The sequence below is a fragment of the Molothrus aeneus genome, chromosome 6 (genome assembly GCF_037042795.1).
Source record: "Molothrus aeneus isolate 106 chromosome 6, BPBGC_Maene_1.0, whole genome shotgun sequence".
NCBI lineage: Eukaryota > Metazoa > Chordata > Aves > Passeriformes > Icteridae > Molothrus > Molothrus aeneus.
Genome location: NC_089651.1, coordinates 927,562 through 950,512, shown reverse-complemented (window position 1 = coordinate 950,512; position 22,951 = coordinate 927,562). Strand labels below are relative to the sequence as shown.

At 48.4% G+C, this 22,951-nt stretch overlaps 1 protein-coding gene across 1 annotated transcript in view; it reads right to left on the bottom strand.

The window, feature by feature from the left end:
- Positions 1-22,951, bottom strand: part of MICAL2 (microtubule associated monooxygenase, calponin and LIM domain containing 2) — a 118,765-nt gene that overhangs the window by 20,966 nt on the left and 74,848 nt on the right. Inside the window, exons 26-28 of the mRNA XM_066552501.1 lie at positions 8,382-8,574; positions 4,628-4,803; positions 3,520-3,594 (exon numbers count right to left, since the gene is read on the bottom strand). Coding sequence (XP_066408598.1) covers positions 3,520-3,594; positions 4,628-4,803; positions 8,382-8,574 — 444 coding nt within the window. The remainder of the gene's footprint in view (positions 1-3,519; positions 3,595-4,627; positions 4,804-8,381; positions 8,575-22,951) is intronic.

The following is a 22,951-nucleotide window of genomic DNA, read 5'->3' as shown; positions in this document are numbered from 1 at the left end:
AAATCCATGCAAACTTTGGTTCTTCTGCATGGGGATTAAAAGGTGCATAAGGACAAAAGCAACACTCCAGAGACAGAGAGGACAGTTCCTGCATGTGGACTTCAGCAAAACCAGGGAGGGAGGCTGAGTTTCCTCTCAGTGTCCCACCTATTTGTACCCAATCTTGGTGCAGCTTGTTCTGTTTGATCTGGGCTGGAGGGACACACTGCGCTGGAGCCTGTTAAGGAGCTCCTGCAGGGATGGCAGCCAGGGGCTGACCTTTATATTCTGTAATTGAGCTACAGGAAAACATGAGAATGCACAATTGGGATAAAAAAGCCCCTTCCACCACCCCCTGCATGAGTGAGCCAGGGGGCTTCAGCCTGGTCCAACAAAGCCTTGAACCTCCTGGCAGGAGCAAATGCCATGGCTCAGGACACTGAGGGGAAATGCAAGTGCTGCAGCAGCCACAGCCAGAACACCGATGAGGGCACAAAACCCCCAGCCAGGGGTCTGCCCATGCCCACGGGGGGAATTTCTGCCCACCCCAGCTCTCGTGGGCAGGCTTACAAGGACAGGCCTGCACACGTGAGAACATTGCTCCGCACAAAGCCACAGCCCCCACTTGTCACAGGGACAACAGTTCCATTCCCACCAAGATGCTGAACCTGTATTTTCAGCTTTGCTTTCAAAACAGGATTTTAAATTAAAAAAAAAAGTTCCCTTGGGCACTATCATGATCTTGGCCCCGAATCCCAAGATAAATTAGGAGCACGGCGTTCCCTGTCGCCGTGCGATGGGGATTAAAGGTTTTGAAAGGTAATATCCTGCTCTGAGCCTTTCAGCCAATATAGCCATGACACTGATTTCCTCTCCTTGGCTGCCTACCCTGTGCTGTTTATGAAACATATGTGTTTGGGGAAATATGCCTGAAAAGGAGACAGAGGTTTTTTTCATATGACTGATGATCACATGAATTCCTTTAATCAAATTGGATTAAATATAGAAACTATGACTTACAGTCTTCCTCCAGAGAGTAAAAAAAAGCCTTTATTCCGTTCCCAGTGTATGCTGACTGTGCTTTACACCTCATTTTAACAGCGTACTTGAGCTTCAGGCAGAGTCATGCAGCACATTGCTTCCCTCTCAAAGGCTTGTAGCTCCCTCTAGAGCCCTTGAGGCACACAGAAGATTTTAACAAAATGATGGAAAAATTAATTGGCAAACCTGTAAGTAATGTCCTTGCTGAGAACAAGCTGAAAATCAGTCAGAATTAAGAGTGACACCCCCTCCAGTCTTCTCTGCTTTCCTCTCTAACAACCTTTCTCACCCCACACACAAACCTGGATCAGAAACATGATTGATTGATCTTTTAAAAACTGAGATCAATTCAGGCAAGACTTTAAATCCAAGCCTTTGGTGAAGCCAAACTCTGATGTCTGTGCCAATTCCCACGTGCTTTACAGAGGCAGAGCCAAGGCTGGCAGGGATGCCAGGAGACCTTGAGGACACCCTGTCCCACCTGCTCATGCCGGGCATGGGGCAGCCCTGCCCCGGGTGGGACACCCCAGAGCCTCTCAGAGCATGGCAAAGCCTCCTGGTGCAGGGAACCCCGGGGCATGCAGCCCTGTCCTGCCTGTCTGTCTGCCACAGCTGCCTCTGCAGGGACAGACCTTCACAGAGCTTGGTGGGGGCCTCCTCTCAGAGCATGAAATAGCCCTGTGTGTGCCCTACTGGGATTTACTGAGTTATCCTGAGGCACCCGAGGCCTCCAGGGGACTCTGGGTGAGTAGTGACAGTGCTCATGTGCACCGGACTTGAAGGCAAGGCTGATGCCAGGAAGAGGAAATGCATCTTATCTCATCATTTGAGATATAAAAATTCATCCCACAGCGCAGAGACTTGCAAATAATCTCAAAGCTTTCTTGTGCATTCAAAGCAAGCAAGCTGAAATGCCTCTGCTTGAGCACTGGCCCCAGCATGGGCACAGGGATCCTACTTGCTTCAGAAGCAGAGCCATAACTTCTCTGGGATGCTGGGCAGCAGCAGAAATGGCCCCTTGCTGCAGAGGGCAGCTTAGGGCAGGGTTAAAGAGTAGCTGTCCCCACCATTCCCAAATCCTGCTGTCCCTGTGCCCAGAAACTGTGACACTCAGTCCCCTGCACAGGTCCCACCCTGCTACTGCTGGACACCCACGTTCCACACTCCAGCCTGCCAACACCCCCACTCCCAGACACAACTGCGCCTCTGGCACAGTTCTGGGGGGCTCTGGGCTCCCCCAGCCCCACTGTGCTGAGGCCATTCCCAGCAGGAACCCGCCAGTCCTTGGGGCACAGGCAGGAAGGTGTGTGCCCCTCCTGAGGGCTGTGCAGGCAGGAGGGAGACCAGCCCCAAGCAGCAGGGGGGAAACCAAGGGTGGTGTCTGTGGCATTCACATTCCCTGAAAAATCCCTTCTCCCTCAGAGAAAAGGAAAACAATTCTTATCCCATTTGCTTCTCCTGTGTTGTGCTCACATGTGGAATGTGTTTGGAGATTGTTTACCCACAGGTGATTGTTTCATTGCATTCTGCTGTGAGTTGTTTTCACTCATTGGCCAATCGGTGCCAAGCTGTGTCAGGACTCTGGAAAGAGTCACGAGTTTTCATTATTATCTTTTTAGCCTTCTGTCAGAATCCTTTCTGTATTCTTTAGTACAGTTTAGTTTAGTATTCTTTAATATAATATAGTATCATAAAATAATAAATCAGCCTTCTGAGAACATGGAGTCAGATCCATCATTGCTGCCTCTATCTGGGGGGAACCCAAGTACAAGAGGTGTCTTGTCTGGGGAGCCCAGCCCAGGAGGAAGGTTACCTCTGCAGCCTCAGCTGGGAGGGGTGACCACACTGTGTTTCAGAAGTGAATAGAGCACAATCTCTATCAAAATCACTGCATTCCTGTGTGACTTCCACAGGGAAAGGCAGGTCAGCCCAAACCAAGGAAAACTGCTAGAGGACAAGAACCACTAACACTTATTTTCACCATCTCACCTCTTGGGATTGGATTTTTCCCTTTCACTAACCCAGAAATATCACCTGGGGTTTTTTCCCAACAGAAAAGAGGTGACAGCACCAGTGGGAGTGTGTCAACAGGCACCTCCAGGAGCACTTCTAGTGAGTGACACCAGGTCAGACCCAGAGTCACACGTGATCAAAAGCAATCAGTGCAGGCAGGCTAGAGACAAAATCTGCACCTCTGGGACTGGAGTGTGTGTTCCCATCTGGAGAACTGAAGTGGACACCACCTGCTGATGGGTGTAGTTACACAGAAAACAGTCACACAGAAAGGGAGTTTGATTTTTTGAGGGTTAGAAAATGAAAAGAAACATTTGGTGTGTTTTATATCTCTGTTTTTACAACTAGTGACTCAAAACACAAAACTTGTAGTGACTAGTGACTCAAAACCACAAAAATTCTAAAGGAAAGGAGGGAATACAGACAGCTAAAAGACATGAAAACAGCATGAATAGAAGATACAATCACTTCTCAAGCTCTACTCACTCGTTTGGATTTTTCTCCTCCAATTCTGATACTTATTCAATGCCGCGGACTGGAAACTGTTGGCTCTCTGGAGTGCTGGGCAGAAACAGAGGGGACACAGGGTCAGCTAATGCAGCAAAAGCCAGAGAGCAAACGTGGAGCTGGGGAAAACAGACGGGTGGAGGAGCAGAACCCCAATTTCCCAGGGCAGGGGCTCCGTTATCCGAGCAGCTGCAGCCGGGAGAGGGCAGCGTGCACCACTGGGATGCAGGAGCAGCTCCGAACCTACACAGGGATGGGGCAGGAAAAACACCCCAGAAAACAGGGATGGGGCAGGAAAACCACCCCAGCAAACAGGGATGGGGCAGTGGGAAACTGGGGATGAAAAGGGATAAAATCCTTTGGTGGCTACATGGAGCCACAAGCTGCTGGGCATGTTTGGGGTCTGCTGCTGTCCTTTTGCCTCAAACAAGGGCTCCGTTATTAAAGAGGGGATCTAAATTGCTGTGTAAAATCCCCTCTTTTCTGCTAGGATTAAAAATGCATATATGGATGTGGGAGTGGTGGGAGATGGGAAGAAACGAATGCTGGCAGCCTTTTATTTTCTGCAGAACCATGTCTTTGGCTGTTTTGAGCACATCTTTTAGTTCTGAGCAGCTCCAGAAAAGAGTTTCTTTCCACTTGAAGGCAGATTGCTCCCAAACCTCTCCCCACTTCCCTGCTAGCTATATCCTTTTCTACCCGTGCTTTCACTGGATACAAAACCATGCAGCAGCTACCTGTAGAAACCCAACTTGTTGCAAGCAGAGCTCTCTAGTGATTCCCAGCCTCACCCTTGCCTAGGCAGTGTTGCAGATACTGCATTGCCCAACACCACCCTAACATTTTACTGGTGGGAAAACATCCATCCCACTGCTGCAAGCCAAGCACGAGGCACAACTCCTCCAGGCTACCCTGCACTATGGGAATGGTGCTTTTGGGGCTGTAGCACCAAAAAGGCAGAAAACCCCCCAAAAAGACAACCTGGCCACACTGCAGGGAACAGCCTCCACTTTGAAAAGTCTCCCCCAGTCCTACCTGCACCCTCAGAGAGGCTGCTGGGGCACCCCCACGTCAGGCTACTGCTTACCATCAGCGACTTTGGATGTTTTGGAGCTTTCCTGGGGCACCGCGGGGCTCCTGATGAGCGATGCCCACCTCTGGATGGGGCTGGAGCAGGCGGGGGGCGAGGCCGGCAGCGAGGGCTGGGCTTCACCCACCTCCGAGCTCGAGGAGCCCCCAGGCACATCAGACTCCAGCTCAGAGCTACGGGGGAAAGGGCATGAAAAAGGCCTATTTTATGATTGGCTTTTGGCAAATATTGAAATGAATGGGTATGAATATTATATGGCTTATGTTAGAAAGTGATGCTGTAGTAATTCTTTTAAGTAGTGTGCTAATATAGTTTTAGGTTATAACATAATGTTAAACTAGAAAATGTGCTATGTAAGATACTTTTTTTTTTAAAGAGAGGACTCCCACTGAGCAGCCACAGGACACCTGAATCTTTCAGAGAAAGAGAATTTATTGCTCCATTATCAGGAGAAATGAACTTCTTCCTGCCTTGCTCAGCCATGATGACGCCGTCAGGATTGAGAGGAAGAAGCTGACACTGCCCAGACAGAATCCTGTGTTTGAATGGAATTTATGCATCATGGATGAGGTGCATGAATATGCAACAGGCTGTTGCTTTTAAGGGTTAATCCTCTGTTAATGTGGGTCCTTTTTCGGGCTTATTTTGCCCAGAAAAAGGTACCCAGACATCTGTAACTCTTTGTTTTTATTGTCTCATATTGTCCTAATCCAAATTGTCCAAATTTTTATCACTCTAATTATATTGCTATTTTTATAACCCCTTTATTACTATTAAACTTTTAAAATTTTAAAAACAAGTGATTGGCATTTTTCACAAGGGCAAGATGGAAGTGGGACATTTCATGGGGTGCAACCAGCACCATCATGAGCCCTGAAAGCAGTGTGGGTGTTTCAGAGGAAGAGGTGCCTGCCAGCCAAAGCTGATGGCCTCATTTTCCTTCTTTCATCACCATTGTGACAGGACTGTGATTTGCTGTGGGTGCTACCCAGCTGAGCTATCCCCATTCCCATCAGTCTGGATTTGCACCCACAGCCACAAGGTTCAGCACCTGGAATCCAAGTGCTGCTGAGAAGGGAACCTCAGTGCTCACACAGCCAGGCCAGGCACTTCTGCCTGCAAGGCTGTGCAGCAGCAGGAACTAAGGGAAACAGCATTTGCAATGCTGGGATTGGCCTGGAAACAACGCACAAGGGTCAAAACTCTACACTGTTTGCATTTTCCCTGCAGATTTGTGAAAATAAGAGCAGAAAGGAGCCTGGAGGAGAAGCGTGAGGACAGCCACAGGCCCAGCAAGCAAGGCTGAGTTAAGAAGCTGGAGAAAATTGTAAACATAAGTCTAGAGAGAGAGGATCGAGTGAAGCTACTTAAGCAGCCTTCAAACATGCAAAAGGTGTCTGTAGGAAAGAAGGAAACAAACTCTGCTCGTTCCTAGGAGCCGCTGGGCCAGCTCATGGAACAGTGAGCAGCACAGGGAGGCACCTGAGCTGATCACAGAGGCAGATTATGGCATCCCCTTTTGTAAATGTAATTAAAAATACACCACAGAAACACACGTGTGGATGACATGCACATCCTGACCTTGCCTCAGGGCACAACAACCCTTTCGGTGATTATTAGCCCTTTTTCTAGTAATCAGGCCATTTCTTTCATCTCTGAAATCCAGGCTGTAGGGAACAGACACCGTCAGCCCTCCTGATGCGACCACATTGCCACTGCAGCCACACACGAGTGCACTGCAGCAGGCTCCCACTCAACCTCTTTTGCATGCTAACAACACTGCCAACCTCATTTATTCCTACCTAAATCTATTCCTGTGATGATTAATAGCTGTGCCTCAAAAGAAGAGAAGCTCACACCGTGAGCAGTCCTGCTGGCATGGCAGGAGAACGCTGCTCCATGTTTATACAGAAGAAAGCAGGGGTTTGTTGTCACAGCCCAGGGCACAACCCAGGAGGAAGAAGAGGAAGAGGAGAGGCTGCAGGCCTGTATTTGAGTAGCACGCAGCAGTCCTGGCCCCCAGCTCCACCCAGCTCCAGCCAGCAGTGCTGGGAGGCCAGGGCAGGCAGGACAGCAGGGAAGTGAGCATCTCTCCAGGTGCACTGCTCTCTGAACAGCAGGCTGAATCAGAGTGGCCTTGAATGTCATGCTAAAACACACTTTTTAAGCTGACTTTCAAGCAATGTCAACCATACAGATAGATACAGACATATATATGTAGAAGTATAAATATATGAAGTCTTTGACCCTGTGTGAGACCCTGTGTGGATGGAGAGACACCACACTGAGACTGGGCAGAATGCCACTCCAAAGGAAAGGAAAAAGCCCTGCCATGAACATTGATTGATATCTTTCTGTTTTAAAGAGCAAAACATGTATTTTCCTTGGCCAGCAAGGAGGTAAGTGCTCTAGTATGAGGTTTCTCCTCTTGTCTCTGCTGGAAAGGGGGTCATTATTCACAGTACCTAAAGCCTGAACTGCAAAGCTGGCACTGGTCATTTTCCCAGTCCCACCGAGTTCCCTGCAGCCAGCCCAGCAGTGCCATTCGTCACTTGCTGCTTCTCTTGTTCCCCCTTTCAGGCAGGGTCTGTCCTGCTGGAGCAGTCCAAGGCAGAAGGGGCAGTGGGACATTCACCCCCTGTGCCACTGGCACCCGCTGTGCTGTCACCCCTGTGCCAGGTCCTGCTGGCAGGGAGCCAGGGAGCTGCTGTCCAGCCCCAGGGGAAGGAGCTGATCCCTCAGATCAGGGGGATTAGCTGGCTCTCATCATTGCCTGGACACCAGGAGCTGCAGGGTACTAGCAGGGGATGCTGCTCTGCAGAGGAGCTATCAAACAGGCAGGAAACCCTTCCCTGCATTCCCCATTTCCTCATGGACAGGTTCATCCTTCCCTGTAAGAGCACCCAGCACTCACAGAGCACAAACTCTATTTACAACCACCTCAGGGAATAGCAGAAGGGTGCATGTCTCAGAGCCAGGTTGCTCTCCAAAAGCTGCACACAGCACCACAGGCGGGTGTTTAGAGGGTGTCAGGAATCTGAATGAGCTTCCCAGCAGAGCAGCAGTGTTTGCAACAGTTGGTCTCTTGGTTTTGCCTTTTTTCTTTTTCTTTTCCACTTCCCCTCTTACTATTTAGTTCTCAGTAAGGAAAAGTGCTTTACTCAGGGGATACCAATCTAATCTTTGGATGGAACAAACTGATACAGAACCCTGCCCAAAAGCAAATATATTCTCATGAGTATCTAGAAGTTGGGCTTCCTCTGACAGCTCCCCAGGGTTCATCAAATTTCAGATTTCTTAGGAATGGGCAGGCTCTCAACACCCAGGAGAGGCCCAGGGTGTGGAGCTGCAGGATGGGGCCCAAGGTGGGAGGTGGCCACGTCACAGGATGCACCTTTTGCCATAACACACCCATTGCCCAAATCCCAAATCCCCGTGTAACAAAAACTGTCCGTTCCAAGAGCTGAACCCAAGCTGATCACAGCAATGTTTTACCCTCTGATTCAGGCCCCTGTGTGGGATGGGAATGTTTGAACATTTCCTGCAAAGTGATTCATGTGACTTGTGGGGATTTATGGCTGCGGTTAAGAACAACAGTTACTCTGAGCATTTGTGGGGTTTTTTTTGTTTGGTTATTTTCTCCTACCCTCCTTAGCTGTACATACATCCAGTACTATATTTTGTTATGATTTTCTTTAGAATTTCAGAGCAAAGCAAACTGCTCTTGTAGGTTTAGCTGTGCTTTAGGTACCTGCTGGCATCACTGGTGACCATGACTCGAACAGCCAGGAGGTTGTGCTCAGCCATCTCCTCCTCGGGGATGACCCTCACGATGGCCCACTCGGGGGAAGGGGGGCGCAGCCAGCGCTCCAGCTCCTGCTCCTCAGGGATGCTCCTCGCCTTCTTGGGGGAGCTGGACTCATCAGCCACGGGCAGGCAGCAGCCTGGAAGGCACAAAGGGGACAGCAGCCTGTTAGGGGAGGAGGGAGTCCATGGGGCACCTTGCCCCTGCCCTTGAGTGGTCCTTGGCTGGGGGTTTCTGCCTGGGCTCCTGCACTGTCCCCAAAGGCACAGGCAAGGTGTGTGCACTGACAGCCTGGCATGGCAGAAACAGCCCTCCAGCCCAGGACAGTCCTGTCAGGGCTCCTCAGCTTGGATCCAGAGAGAAGGAACCTTCAGGAGTAGCCTCAGCTTCTGCAGCTGCAGGTCCTTATTGTATTTGCAGGGTGCCCCGTGGCAGGGAGGGATGATGTTCATGTTCTCAGAAGGCTAATTTATTATTTTATGATACTATATTATATTAAAGAATACTAAACTATACTAAAGAATACAGAAAGGATACTTACAGAAGGCTAAAAAGATAATAATGAAAACTCCTGACTCTTTCCAGAGCCCCGACACAGCTTGGCACTGATTGGCCAATGAGTGAAAACAACTCACAGCAGAATCCAATGAAACAATCACCTGTGGGTAAACAATCTCCAAACACATTCCACATGAGCAAAACAGAGTAGAAGCAAATGAGATAAGAATTGTTTTCCTTTTCCTCTGAGGATTCCCAGGACAAAACTCCTGGGAGAAGGAATTTTTCAGAGAATGTGAATGTGACAGGTCCTGGCACTGCTCAGTGGGGTGGACATCAGCCTGGTGCCAGCAGTGCCACATGTGCCAGCCACACAAGTAGGGATTTATGGGCTTTTTTCCAGCCTCTTATGGACCTGTGTGTGTGGCAGGAGGCATATGAACCAACCTTGCTTGGATGGCTGAACCTTCAGCCTCACCCTGCAGTTTAGGTCAGTTTAGGAATGAGGAAAATAAACACAGACCCCTTCAAGTTATTTTTGATTGGGTACAGCAAATACAGAGCCTGGTTTGTGAAAAGCAGCAGCATCCCAGCACCTGAACAGCGCTGTCCCTGAACTTCACATTCAGGCAGGGGAAATAAAGAATAAAGCCATGTTTGCCTCGCTCACCCCAAGTGGTTAAGACAGGAGATCATTTCTCCCTGTGAAATCCTTCACTTCTGAGAAACCTTATCTACCCACCATCTCCCACCCAAGCAGATACAACATATCAGCCGCAAAGTTCCCTGGGGCTGGGTGCAGAAGGGACAAATGACAAGCTCCAGGAGAGTGGCTGTTCTTGGTTCACTGCCCATGTGTGGTGCTTTACCTGCATCCAATTCAACACTGGTGTTGCTAATTTACACCTGTATGACTGGGGGAAAATATCAAACTTGGGACGTGGCTTATTTTCTGATCTACTGGAGCAAACCATCTAGTTAACACCAATGAAACTCCTATTTAACTTGCAGTGCCTCCATTTATTGCAGGAGTGCACTCACTCCATCCTTCTCTTTGCAGGATGAGTGAGTGCTTGAACACACTCAGGCCCTACATCCAGCTCAATAGCACCACAGCAGTCACGTGTTTCTGGACTGCAGAGGTTTCATTTCCTCTGGGAGATGGGAGGAAATTCATACCTCTCTGATTTTTATGTCTGACTTCCAGTTCGGCCCAACCAGGCCACCCACCCAAGGATGCTGTGGGTTCCAGCAGCTAAGTAAAATTCAGTGTTCTGAGCCAATTTGTAAACCCCAAATCCTCCAACTCAACTTTCTCCTTAAAAGATGGTGCATTTTACATGAAAATCAGAGCAAGCAAATGCAAATAATATTTTGCCAGCTCTTTCTATAAATTCTGCACCCATGCTGGCAATAAATACTGCCCAAGGTCACTTCAAGTGGCTGCTAAAGAAAGTCAGTTTTGCCATTGGCGTGCACACTCAGTGTGCTCCTTCCCTCCCCACTCACTATGCTTTCCCCGCCACACTACCAGGAAAGAGCAGAAAACATGTTTATGACTAACAGACACACAGCTGGAGACCATCAAAACCCACAGACAGACAAACAGACAGACTACCTACCCGAGCACGGTTCCTGAATGTGAAAACATTTCCAGTCAACATGTCCCTCTGCAATAGCTTGCTGCACATCCAGTTTCCAACCATTAGGGACATGTAACAGTCAGAGCTGGTGAAGGACCTCAGGGTGCCACCCAGGGCACCAGATGACAGTGATGGATGGCACCATTATCTCTCTGAAGAGTTAGATTTCTTTTTTCTTTTTTTTTTCTTTTTTTTTTCTTTTTTTTTTTTTTTGTAAATTTCTTTCTGGCATCACAACCTCTCCCCTTCTTGAACTCTGCACCCAGGAGCTGACCCTCCCAGAAGGCTGCTAAAACAGCAGAGTCCTTTCTGAGCAAGTTAAGTTTACATCCACAGTGATGCCAAGCAGGTTCAAGACCAGCACCCCTGCCCATGGCAGGGGGTTGGACTAGTCCTCTGTAGATCCCTTCCCACTCAAACCACTCTAGGACTTGAAAGCAAACCCACTCCTTACTAACATATTTTATCAATATTTGGATTAGACATATAAATGGAATAAATTACGTTGCACTCAGCTCCATCAAAGCAGAGACTGGACCACCTTGGTGTTTCAGTGCATGGGACACCCACATGGGCACGTGAACTCCAGCACTGCAGGGCACTTGGAAAGTTTCATGTCAGAACCTCTGTCCCTCATCACAGGGCTGCACCTCAGCTAAGAGGCTCAAACAGAAAGCAGAGATGTCCCAGATGTCCCAGATCACTGGGGTGTTTTGTGGGCTCTGAGGACGAAGCAGCAGAGTTTGCAAAGGGCTCTGCAGCGAGCTCAGGCAGCAGGGATGCGCTGCTGCCAGCCTGTGTAAGCACCATGGGGGACAGTGTGGCCAATCCAAACAAAAGTCCAGAGCTCCCCAGGCCTGGAGCCCACCTGGCAGTGATTCCCTGCTCCCCCTCAGCAGTGCAGGCACATCCAGGCAGCCACCACTGCCACTGTGCCATGGGTCAGCACTGCTACTCACATTTGAGGAGGGTCCAAAAGCAGAAGTTATGTTCTGATACAAACAAAGCATTCAAAAAGAAATCTGGGACTTCTTTACAGCTCTTATTATGCACAGTTAGAGAAGAAGGGCTATGTGAACTAATTTTTGCTGAATCAGCCCAGAGGCTGAGTACTTACACAAAGGTGAGGCACACATTTTTGCTGCTGGACAGATGTTAGGCTAAATTAGAAGCAGGTCATTCAGAAAGTTCCAGCCTCACAGATCTCCCTGAATCCTGAACAGCCACCCATCCTTGCAGCACCACCAAGGTCCTCAGTGAGATGTCAGCACAGCAAGGCTGAGCAGGAAGACCCTGATTTTCTGGAATTCTGACTTCAGGGTGGAAAGCAGGCTGTAAACCTCAGTGCCCTGATTCCCACCATAGTGCATGTTGAGACTGCCAGGACCTCAGAATGCTAGTGAAGGACTTCAGGCCACTGCTGCTTGAGTGCTTTCCTAAGTCTGAGCCTGGCTCTTGAGTATCTCCAGTGAGGGGCACTCCACACCCTCCCTGGGCAACCTGCACAGCCACTGCACAGTACAGAAGTTCTTCCTCATGTTCAGGTGGAACCCCCTGCACCAATTTCTGTCCATTGCCTCTTGTCCTAGTGCTCAGCACCACTGAGCAGAGCCTGGCTCTGCCCTCTTTTCACCCCCCCTTCAGATACTGATAGACTTTGATTAAGTCCCTCTCAGTCATCTGTTCTCAAGGCTCAAATCTCTCAGCCTGTCCTCATGAGAGAGATGCTCCAGCACCCTAATCATTTCCTCCGCAGGACAGGAGATTTTTGACTAGAAGCCAAGAGGCTGAGTCAGAGGAACTGAGCTTTATCTAAAGTAAAAGCTGCAGAGGCATGGCGTGTGCAGGATGGAACAGGCACAGCCCTGTTTCCTGCTGTGCAGACGGGTGCCATGACCTCTGCCTGGCAGCACGGGGCCTCACCAGAGGAAGCCCCAGTCCTCAGGAAACAGTCCCTCAAAATAGCATTTGTGTAAAGTCTTACTTCATTTCCACCCTGCTCACTCCACACTTCCCACTCCCTGTTGCCTCAGCATCCTACAGACTTCCAGCAGGGAATTTGCCTGCTCCACAGCACACTTTGGGCTGGAGGCCCTGCTAATCCTTGGCCTAAACACCCAATTGACCCAGGGAAGGGGGCTTGTAATAGATGATATGTATAAATTCGTGCTGAGGCTACAGTAATCTCACCTGATGAAAATCCTGGCATGCCAAAGGAGGATTCTGGGGAAATTCCCTCTGATGAGATTACAGCGATATGCACCAAGATCCTAGCCTGAATATTCATCTCCAGAAATGTTGATTCCAGAGGATTATTCATCTGACCAAACCCCAGCAATATGCATTGGATGTGCATTATCAATAAATCTGTGTCTCCTAGAATGTCCATTGCAGGAGATTTTCCTCTAACCAGGTGAATTATTTACCAGTTTCGGGAAACTCTCAGCAAGAGTGATGACAAGGAAGGAAAAACTACATGAATATGCTAGGAGGATAAGATCAACATAAGAAAGCAGGAAACCCTTCCCAGCAACCCTCAGAGCTTGAAAATGTATAAAAAAGACTTGGTGACAGCTGTCTCTTGGTGATGCACAGCAGAGGAGAGGGGCCATAGCGCCCCCCGTGTCTCACCCAACGCTGTCAGCCTGGTTCAGTGCCGATCTCATCTTTGCCTGTGGCCTTTTTACCACTGTATTTTCATTATGGAATAAATTCTCCTTATTAACCAAATCGCTAATTCCTTTATAACAAGCTGGAGGAGCAGGACAAGGCGCTGCGGGAAGGTGTGAGCCCTGTGCCATGGTCAGAGCAGGTCTGTCACACCCGCCCCTCAGCAGCGGCTCAAGGGGAAGCCTGGAACACGAGTGCTGTGCCCTCCCTGGGTGCTGCAGCTCCCCGAGGCAGCCCAGCAGGCAGTGTGCCCATCCCAAACCCTGCCTGTGCCTTGGGGCAGGGCTGAGGGCAGCCTTGCTCTGCCTGGCCAGGAGCTGCAGGTCTGCAGCCAGCACAGCTCGGGGTGGCCGTGCTGCTCTACGGTCTGCGTGCACACAGCTCCAACTTGCTGATAGGATTAAAGGAATTCACGTTTTCCATTCCTTCAGATGTTGTTAACTTCCTCCTGACTCTGCTGTCACCCACATATGGTGATCCTTCTCATCCATAACCCTGCCCCAGTCTTTGACTGACTTGCATTTAGAGCAAAGAACATGGCTTTAGAGTTTGTGGGGTTTTTTGTTTGTTTGCTTGTTTGGTGGTTGGGGTTTTAATTTTTTTTTTATGCAAGCAGTGAAGCTTAGCTGCCCTTCAGCTACTTAAGAGCAGCAACACAGCCAGTGATTTGAACAGAACAATCACATATTCATCTGGCCTTCCCACTCAAACACGATGAAAAATGTGGATAAAAACAATTTCTCCTTTGTCTGCATTTCAAAACTCACCTCGGCCTCCTCACATGGGCAGAGAAATGACTGTTTTCCTTACAGGGCAAGGATTTAGCTAAGCCCTGTGGTAACTGAGAAGTATTCCTAAGGCTTCAGCTTGCAGGGCTTGTACCTGGGTTGGCTCTCACCCAGAGGTCAGGGCTGGTCAAACCTGACTCCAATCCATGGGCTTGGCCAAAGAGCCCCTGCAGACCCCAAGGACAGATGAAGATACAAACCCCTTCCCTTTAAAACATAGTTTTTCTCTCCATTAAGTGTCATGCTAAGTGTTTTAATTCAATGTTGTGCCAGCTCATCTTTGCATTAAAGACAGAAATGTCTGCACCAGGCCTTGAATTAGTCAGAGATGCAGCAGTGAGGCACAAAGACATTAAAAAAGACCTTTCCCTCCATCTCTCTGGAGATGCTTTTCCTAGCTGAGCCCTTCAGGAAGCTCAGGGGCTGAAGGCATTGTCTTGCTAACCAAAAGCAGGCAAACTCAGCACAGCTCTTCTGCTTGCTCAAAGTTCAGTGCAACCCTGATTCTCTCAATGACAGGCTTGTAAAATTCACATTGCTTACAGAGTGATTATCCACCATAACCTAAAAAGCATTTTTAACTTTTTTTTTTTTTTAAATAACTTTTGTAATGGCCTCAACCTCAGTCTGGATACACTTCAGCATCTAACAGGGCCTTCATGCAGCATCACTGTCCTGCAAAGGCTCCGTGCCCAAGGCAGGAACATGGCAATGAAACCTGATGTCCCCACAGTTATTACCTTTCCTAATGGAAATTCTTCCAAAACCATGCCTTGGATCAACCCATCTGGAGAGCCAAAGTCATCCCAAGGTCCAGAAACAAGAACAGAGAAATCTCCTGGGATGTGGGGTCAGGGCCTCTGGCATCTCAAGAGGTTTTGCTAATACTTTGGGTTGCCTTTATTCCTCAGGTACAGGGGCAAAGCTGACAGTGCAATACAGCAGTGGAGAGACCTTCCTTGTCTGTATTGTGCTGCCTGTTAGAAACACTTGCTACATGGATATTCTTGCAGCCTGAAAGCTTGCAGTGACACCCTGCTCGGAGGTGTCATTACAATGGGCCTTGCTGAGCTGATGGAAACACCCTGGGAGTCCCTGGCACGGGTCCCCTTCAGAAACATGCCCAGCAGCAGTGTGCCACTGCAGCTGTGCCAAAGAAGCTGCCCTAAGCCCTAAAGAGGCTTAGCTCTACCCACCCAGGACACCTTCTCTGATCCCCATGTGCAAGGCATTGATCACTGCAGCATCCCAGTGCCCCCAGTGCCAGGGCTGGCACCAGGTATGAGCAGGAGATGCTGTGTGTGCTGCCCCACAAAGCAGCCTGCCCTGGCACCAGGTATGAGCAGGAGATGCTGTGTGTGCTGCCCCACAAAGCAGCCTGCCCTGGCACCAGGTATGAGCAGGAGATGCTGTGTGTGCTGCCCCACAAAGCAGCCTGCCCTGGCACCAGGTATGAGCAGGAGATGCTGTGTGTGCTGCCAGTCCTGCCCCACAAGGCAGCCCGACTCCAGCCCGGCTGCTGCTGCTCCTGACTCATGTGCCAAGGCAGATCCCACTGCTGTGACCTGGCACAGAGGTGACACGGCCCTGGGAACTTGCCAGCTTCAGGCAGAGCCAAGCTCCTGCTGGGGCAGCTGGACCGGGCCAGCCGCTTCCTCCCCGCCTCGGGCAGAGCACGTGCTGCCCACAATGGCACAAAGCCTGGGCTCTGCCCAAAACCATTCCCCTCGCTGCTAGCAGCCAAGCAGCTCGGACACCAGCTGGCCCAGGGCAGCTGGCTTTGATCAGCTCCTCTCAGGAGTGGCTGCTCCCCACGTGCCTCTCTCCAGCACGGACAAAAATGGTCAAAGATGCTCCAGTGAAAATCCCCAAGCAAGGCAGCTGCAGCCAGCTCCCCATCAAGAGGATGCTGCTGGGCCACAAACAGCAGGAAATGTTCCCATTTCTCCTCCCTCCTCCTCTTTAGCTGGTTTTAGGTCATGTGAGGGGAATTAATTTTTAAGCAAATCCTGTGGGATTTCTTGGCTAAAGTGAGTCAGACCAAATGGGAGCCCCACATAAGAGGAAAGGGGGAGTGAACCTCACCAAGTCAACCAAAGTATGAAAGCTCACACAAACCAAGAGAGCATCACTGAAGGCAGATGAAAAGCATGAACAGAGGCAGGAAACAACAGATTTTAAAATTATATCTACCTTTCTTCTTTGGCCTACAACACACTCAAGGTACTGGTGGTCAGGAACAAAGTATTTATGGGGAGGGTGCTCCGGAAAACAACTCCAAGAACTCCTGATCTGCCCAGGCTGGGGGTCCCCACACACCAAACACAAGGTCTGGGGGCTGACCAGGTGGAGATGCCCCGGCAGGGCCTCAGAGGGGACAAGAAATTATCCCTCCCTGCTGCTGGCAGTGAAAGGGGACCCTGCCACAGCTGCCCTGAGGGCAGACAGCTCCACCCCTGCTCCACAGCTGTGGAAAAGCAGACAAGAAACAATTCCTTATGGACCTTGTTTGGGGGACAGGGAGGAAGAATGAAACCTCCTGAATAAGTTGTCCCAGCCTGCAGTGGGGATGTGCTGTTGTTCCACCTGTGGCACACCCTGAGGGCTGTGAAGCAGGAACAGTACAACAGCACTCACCCAAACAGCCCCAGCCACTCAGCACTGGCACAGGACCTCCTGGTCCCCAGCTGAAAGGCACCACCAAAACACAGAGCACTGCTCTGCTCAGCAGGGTGTGGGTGCCTGGCACCCAGGGCTGGCAGAGGGCTCACCCTCCCTGCTGTGCAGCTGCCCCACACAGCACAGGGCCCCCATTCCAGGCTCCAGCCTCACTGGCATCCTGCGTTCCCCGCTGGCAACCCCGAGGCTCCTGGCCTGCCACTGCACTGTGTCACCTCATCACTCATCCACAGGGCAAGTGCACCCTGCCTGGCCTTGTATGGAGCTGCTGACTCAGGCACTGACAGCACTGGGCAGCTCTGAAGTGGAGTCACTCACAAACGTGGGCAGCTCTGATGGTGAAAGCAAACACCAGCTGGCATCACACACCGGCATCAGTCAGCAGACCACAAATTGATCTGTAGCACACCCAGCCCGCTTTACTGCCTGACTTCTCACTGTGCAATAAACCAAAAAAGCAATCTGAGTCCAGCTTACAAAACAGCAGGGCTTCAGGAGAGCTGTGGGGACAGAAGGAAGGTGTGGCAACAGCAGAGCTGAGCAAGCACAGCTGAAACGGACCTGGTGAGCTCAGGGGCAAGGTCCCGAGCAGAAAGCACTGTCCAGGAAAGCACAGTCCACGTGGGACTGGCAGAGGGAATGGGAAAACACCTCCAGCTTGGTTAGACCTTGGTGTTGCTGAAATTCAGGGCTCAGCAGCCCACACGAGTGAAACTCAAGCTCAGAGCTGTCAGAGCTTCAGCTGCATCCTGCAGCCTGAGCTCAAAACACACAAGGCTGCAAGGGAGCACTGTCTCTGTCACAGCTGGAAACTCTGAAGGAAGACATCCCACTGAGGTGTCCCACAGATCTGCCTTAGGAGACTATCAAGCTTCCAGCAGCATTCCCAAACTGATGTCCTGTCCCAACTTCGACTTTTCATCTCACCTGAGATACCACCAGGGAGGTTTTTCCCCTTGGAAAAGGATTCCTACAAAAGGTAGGATGGCTGACATTTCACAGATTTCAGTTCTTGCCACAACTCCTCTTCCTCTTCCTCATACTTCTAACAGAAGCAATTTCCACTTTGTTGTGGCCAACACGTGGCAAAGAGTGAAGGGAACTGCTGCTCCCATTATCCATGGGGTGGCACTGAGCGTCAGATCAGCTGCCTGCCTTCCAACCACCACTGCCTACAGAGGCTTTCCTGCCACCTCTTCTCCATCCCTGATGCAGGGATGAGCCCCCTCCTCCTGTCCCCATGCCAGGAGACCATCTCTCCTCCCTCTCCTGTGAGCCCATGCCAGCACCTACACAAGTTCCTCAGCAGCAAAACACTTTCTCCAGGTCTCCATCACCTACTTCATAAACAAACACTTCTGAATTCTGGCACAAAATAAAACCATGGAATGTGGAGCTCTCAGAGCCAGCCATGATTTTTTAATGCATCTGAGGGGACAGTGCACATTTATGTGCTAATACAAACTGAACAAAAATTGACAAAGGAGAAAAAAAAAAAAACAACTCAGAGGAAACCTATTAGACATACTGAATAGGTGTCTTTAGGAAAAATTGAATCTCAAACAAAACCTGCTATGATAGCACACTATTTCTATCATTTTAGAGTAAATATATATTTAATTAGAGCAATCTGTGTTAGTCTGGTATATTAAGGCATGTATTAATTATGAATTTGGAGTGCAGCAACAACACCATCAGTTTCCAGTGTCCGTCAAAATAGTATTTTTGGACACAGATTCAAAGCACCAAAAACCTTAAAGTTATGAATGAATACCTGCAGAACAAATGCTGCGAGGGCAAATTCAATACTATAGCAACACAGAAATGTCATCATTTCACATTTCAAAAAAACAGTTCAGAAATTCCATCAATTTCAAACAAGTTTGGAGCCCACCACCTGATGAGAGTAAAGCCTCCCTTCTTTTTATGTGAGCACAGTTCATGCAGAAAAGGAAAGAAACTTGGGGAAATATTTACAGGACTAGTATGTATACCTGCACCGGGCATTAATACATAATGTCTTCTTATCTTCAGTGACATGATCTTTCAGGCAAAAAAAAATCAAGTCATCTGCAAACACGTCATGTCTTCGAAAACATAAATATTAATGCAGAACTCAGTGCATTTCAAAACTCAATGTTTTGACTGGAATGTGAGGAATGAGTGAGCCAGAAGTGAATTAAAGCAAATTATAGTAACTAATTGCCATAATGCTGTGGAAAAATGCAGATCATAGTCTTTGCTTGAGGTTGGAAGACACACAGAAGCAACTCTCACTGGCATTTACAGCTGTAGCAATTTAGAAGAAACTCAGAGGAGCAGAAATTACTCTTCTTGGTAGAGTTAATGAAAGGCTGGTGTTTGAATTTGAGCAATTTTCAGAAGTTTTGTCTGTATTCTTCTATTCAAATCAAGTATGTTTAAAACCTGCAAGATCTTTTTAATTTTAAAGGCTTAGCACAACTATAATAAAGGTGGGTTACCTTTAGTGAATGCTGACATGTTTGATTTTCATTAACAGACACCTAGGCAGCTAATGCTGCTTGGCTTTGAGAATGAAAGGTTAGCCTGGCTTTTCAAAAAAAGAAATTTAATAAAGAAAATAGGCACATCGCTGTACTTATTTTCAATCCAAATGGGCCTTGTGGCAACAGACAAGCTCAGAACCCATTTGAAGCAGTGTAAAGAGGAGGAAAGAGAGCAGTTCCTGAGCCTGCCAGTGTCACCTCTGCCCTTTTCATGCTGGAATGGCATCTGTGCCATCAGGTCTTAGAGGGCATTAACTGGGCAAAGAGGCATTGGTGTTCCCTGCTCCCAAAGCAGGGGCTGTGGGTGAGCCCCAAGGAGCAGCCTGCCTGCCTCTCATGTAAACACCTGGGCTCTGCAGAGGGACACAGCACCCCAGCTCTGGGGCACTGCTGACAGCCCTGGGGCTGGGAGCACCCCAGGCTCTGCAGAGAACTCCAGGGCACAGCAGGAGGAAGATGCAGGTCTCCTGCTCACAGGGAGCTCTGCTCACACGGCAAGAGAAGGAGTCTGAAATCAGCTTGTTACATCCACACAGCCCTTAACCCACCAGGCTCTCCCTTCAGCAGCACCACCAGCAGCAAAACAGGGAATGTGTGGCTTTATTGGGTAATAATTTTGACCAAGAGCAAGGGAACCAACACAAACTTCCTCCTCTCACACTGATCATTTTGTCTGTTTTATTTCTTATCCATACACTGTGTCCTGCCTTGCCCACGAGTGCATGGGCTGTCTCCTGCAAGGTGATGCCCCTGCTGACAGGATTGCCTAGTGATGTGACTGCCTGGACCTTCTGCACCTCTGGGACAAATAAACTCAGGCTCTAAGGTTACCCCAGTTCCAAGTTATTGCACTGTTATTTCAGCAGGAATGAGTGAAACTTTATGAGAACAGCATGAACAGCTGATGCCTCTCAACACTTCAGTGCCACACAAATCATCACCTTCTGCAAGCAAAAATGCTCTTCTGATATTTCCCTGTCACTGCCTCAGCCTAAAACTGTAAACTGTGCATAGAGCAAATTCAGTTTTACCCCAATTGCTTTGTCTGATACAATCAAGTGCCAAGTATTGTCCTCAGTGGTATTTGTTGCCCCATGTTTTCATAATGGATATCATCTTCCCCTCGGACAGCAAACTTTTAACTGTGCCTGGTGGCTTTTTCTTTGGCAGGGAAGATGGACTAGTTCATTGAGAATAACATTTGCTCTTCTTTGGCAATGATGTTGTCTTTAGCAACAATTTTAAAAAAATCATTTCTGTCATTCAAACAACCCCAGTGAGGTTCAGTTTTAATTCATTAAAGAAAAAAAATAAAACCACACAATCTTTCCATTAAACTCTTGGAACTAGTCTTTCTGGGATTTGTTTGGGGTTTTTTTCTTGAAATGCAAAGGAAGAGATTATAGCTTAAGAATTGCAGAGTAGGCAAAAGAAAGAAAATGAAGAGGAGGAAGACTTAGGAAAGTTCTTTTGGAGAACCTGCTGTTTAAAAAGAATTCCACCACCAGCTTAAAATACAAAAATTAAAATAAAATTTTAAAAGAGTAATTAAATAAAGCAAGGCAACTGTTAACAGGCAATGGGTCACCACCAGCTTCAGCTTCCAGGGGTCCAGCAGGTACTGGGAAGAGCACTCCAGAGCAAATAGCAAAGGTAAAGATTTATCCTGGGTTATTACCTGCTTTTCCTGAACACAACAAAAAATCCAAACACATTAACTTATTACCTTTATGATATATGTTAATATGTAAAATAACAGTGTAAGGAAAGGTAGCAGAGGCCAAAGAGAGGAGGACAGTGCTGTTTGTGTGTGCCCCATGCCCACCAACACCAGCTCCTCATCCCCAGGAAGGGTAAATCCCAGCACCAGTCACCTTGGACAACTCCTCAGGGACCTTGATGTGCATCACAAGGGACACACATGCAAAGACACCACCACAGGGAAACTCTGGGGCCTCTGCTCGGGCCACAAGCAGGGTAACACCACAGCATCCACCACAAGAGGAAGGTGCAAAACCAGCGTGAAGTCACTAAGTCTCTGTACCCAGGAAATCTTTATAAAAGGAAGAGATGAAACAAGGAGACTTATAAAGAACTACATTTATTTTTGTTTACAGCAGATATCATAAATAAAGCTAAAACAATTTTCACCATGTGCAAAATACAGAATTTCCATGTGAAAATTTAAATACAGAGTTAAAAACTATTTCATAAAAATATTCAGTTAAGATTATAAAGTAAAATGAAGACAGAAGATTTAGGAGGAGAAGGACAGAATCCTCACTGAGCAGGAAGAGAAGGAAGACTCTGCAACAGAGAGTAAAAAACACAGCAATAGGAAGTGGTTTGAAATGGCAGACCTTTATGTCATGACCTTCATATTAAAGCATGCTGAGCTTTGTAACAACACACTGCAGCCCTGAAATACACTGGGAGTCACATCCCAGCCATTTGTGCAGGAAATGACGTTTGAAACACTGAGAGATTCTGTGTGGGCACAGCGTGGGGACTTTCAGAGCCATCGAGTCATTTTAGGATACCCACACAAATAAATACAAGTGGCTGAGTCGTGCAAATGTGCAGACCAGCAAGATAAGGGCTCTGGCCCTGCTGTCTTCCACATTCCTGGCTGAGGTGTGTGAAATGGAGCAGATGGCAGAGGATGTTTGGCCCCTCCTAAAACTGCTCCTAAGATCAATTCCCAAAGGCCCTTCCCCTTGAGAGGGGTCCTCGGCAGGGACAGCTGGGTTATGACCACATCAGCCAGACCCTCAGTGTACTTCCTAGTCAGCCTAAGCCCTTGGTTCTTGCTGGGTTTCATTTCCCCTTCTAGATTGTCACCTAGTGATTATACAAACTGGACCTTATGTAAAAAATACACACAAAACAATGGGGGGAGCTGGTCATGGAGAGGGGCGGCAACGTCTCGTGCAGCAAGAGAAACGCAATCATCAGAGTGCCAGGCAAGGCCCAGGCAATAAAACCACCCAAACCCAAGTAGTAGTTTGGTAGTTCAGCCTGAGAAGCACATGCACTTTGAACTTATTACCTTTATGACGTATGTAAAATAACAGTCAATTTTAGGCCTGTCTACAATGTCACTTGGGGTGGAAGACTAGAACTTGCATAGTTTAGGCTACTTTGCCTACAGAACCTTTTACACCACACTTTTCCAGTAGGAAAGCAGGGAAGTGCTCAGACACTGCTTGCTCATTGGGTGTGTGAGCTCAGTGCAAACAGGTGCTCATGTTAACCCGGAGAATCAGCTGGGCAATCACACCCTGACCTTATTTTAGATCTTTCCTTCAGTTCTTTGAAAGAAATAAGGCTTTAACAAGTTCTTTCAAGAAATCCTTTACTGCCTAACTTACCTTAAAGACACAGGGAAGCGCACATGCACAGACACAGAGAGAAAAACATTACTTTTTCTAGAACTGTGAACTCAGCAACAGGTTAAATAATCATGCCAAAGCTCCATTAATATACCAGACACACAGATTGCTCCAACAGTTAAAAAAAAAAAAAAACAAACCAAGAACACACAATGAAATGCTTTCAAACAACAGGGTTAGTTATGTAATTTTGGAACTGGAAAAAAAATCACCTGAGAGCAGAAAGGCTTCAGCCAGTGAGCGGGTGCAGCACCGGAATGTTGAATTGGACTAAAAGCAATGAGGGAGATTGGCAGAGAAGACAGCAGGGAAGAAAAC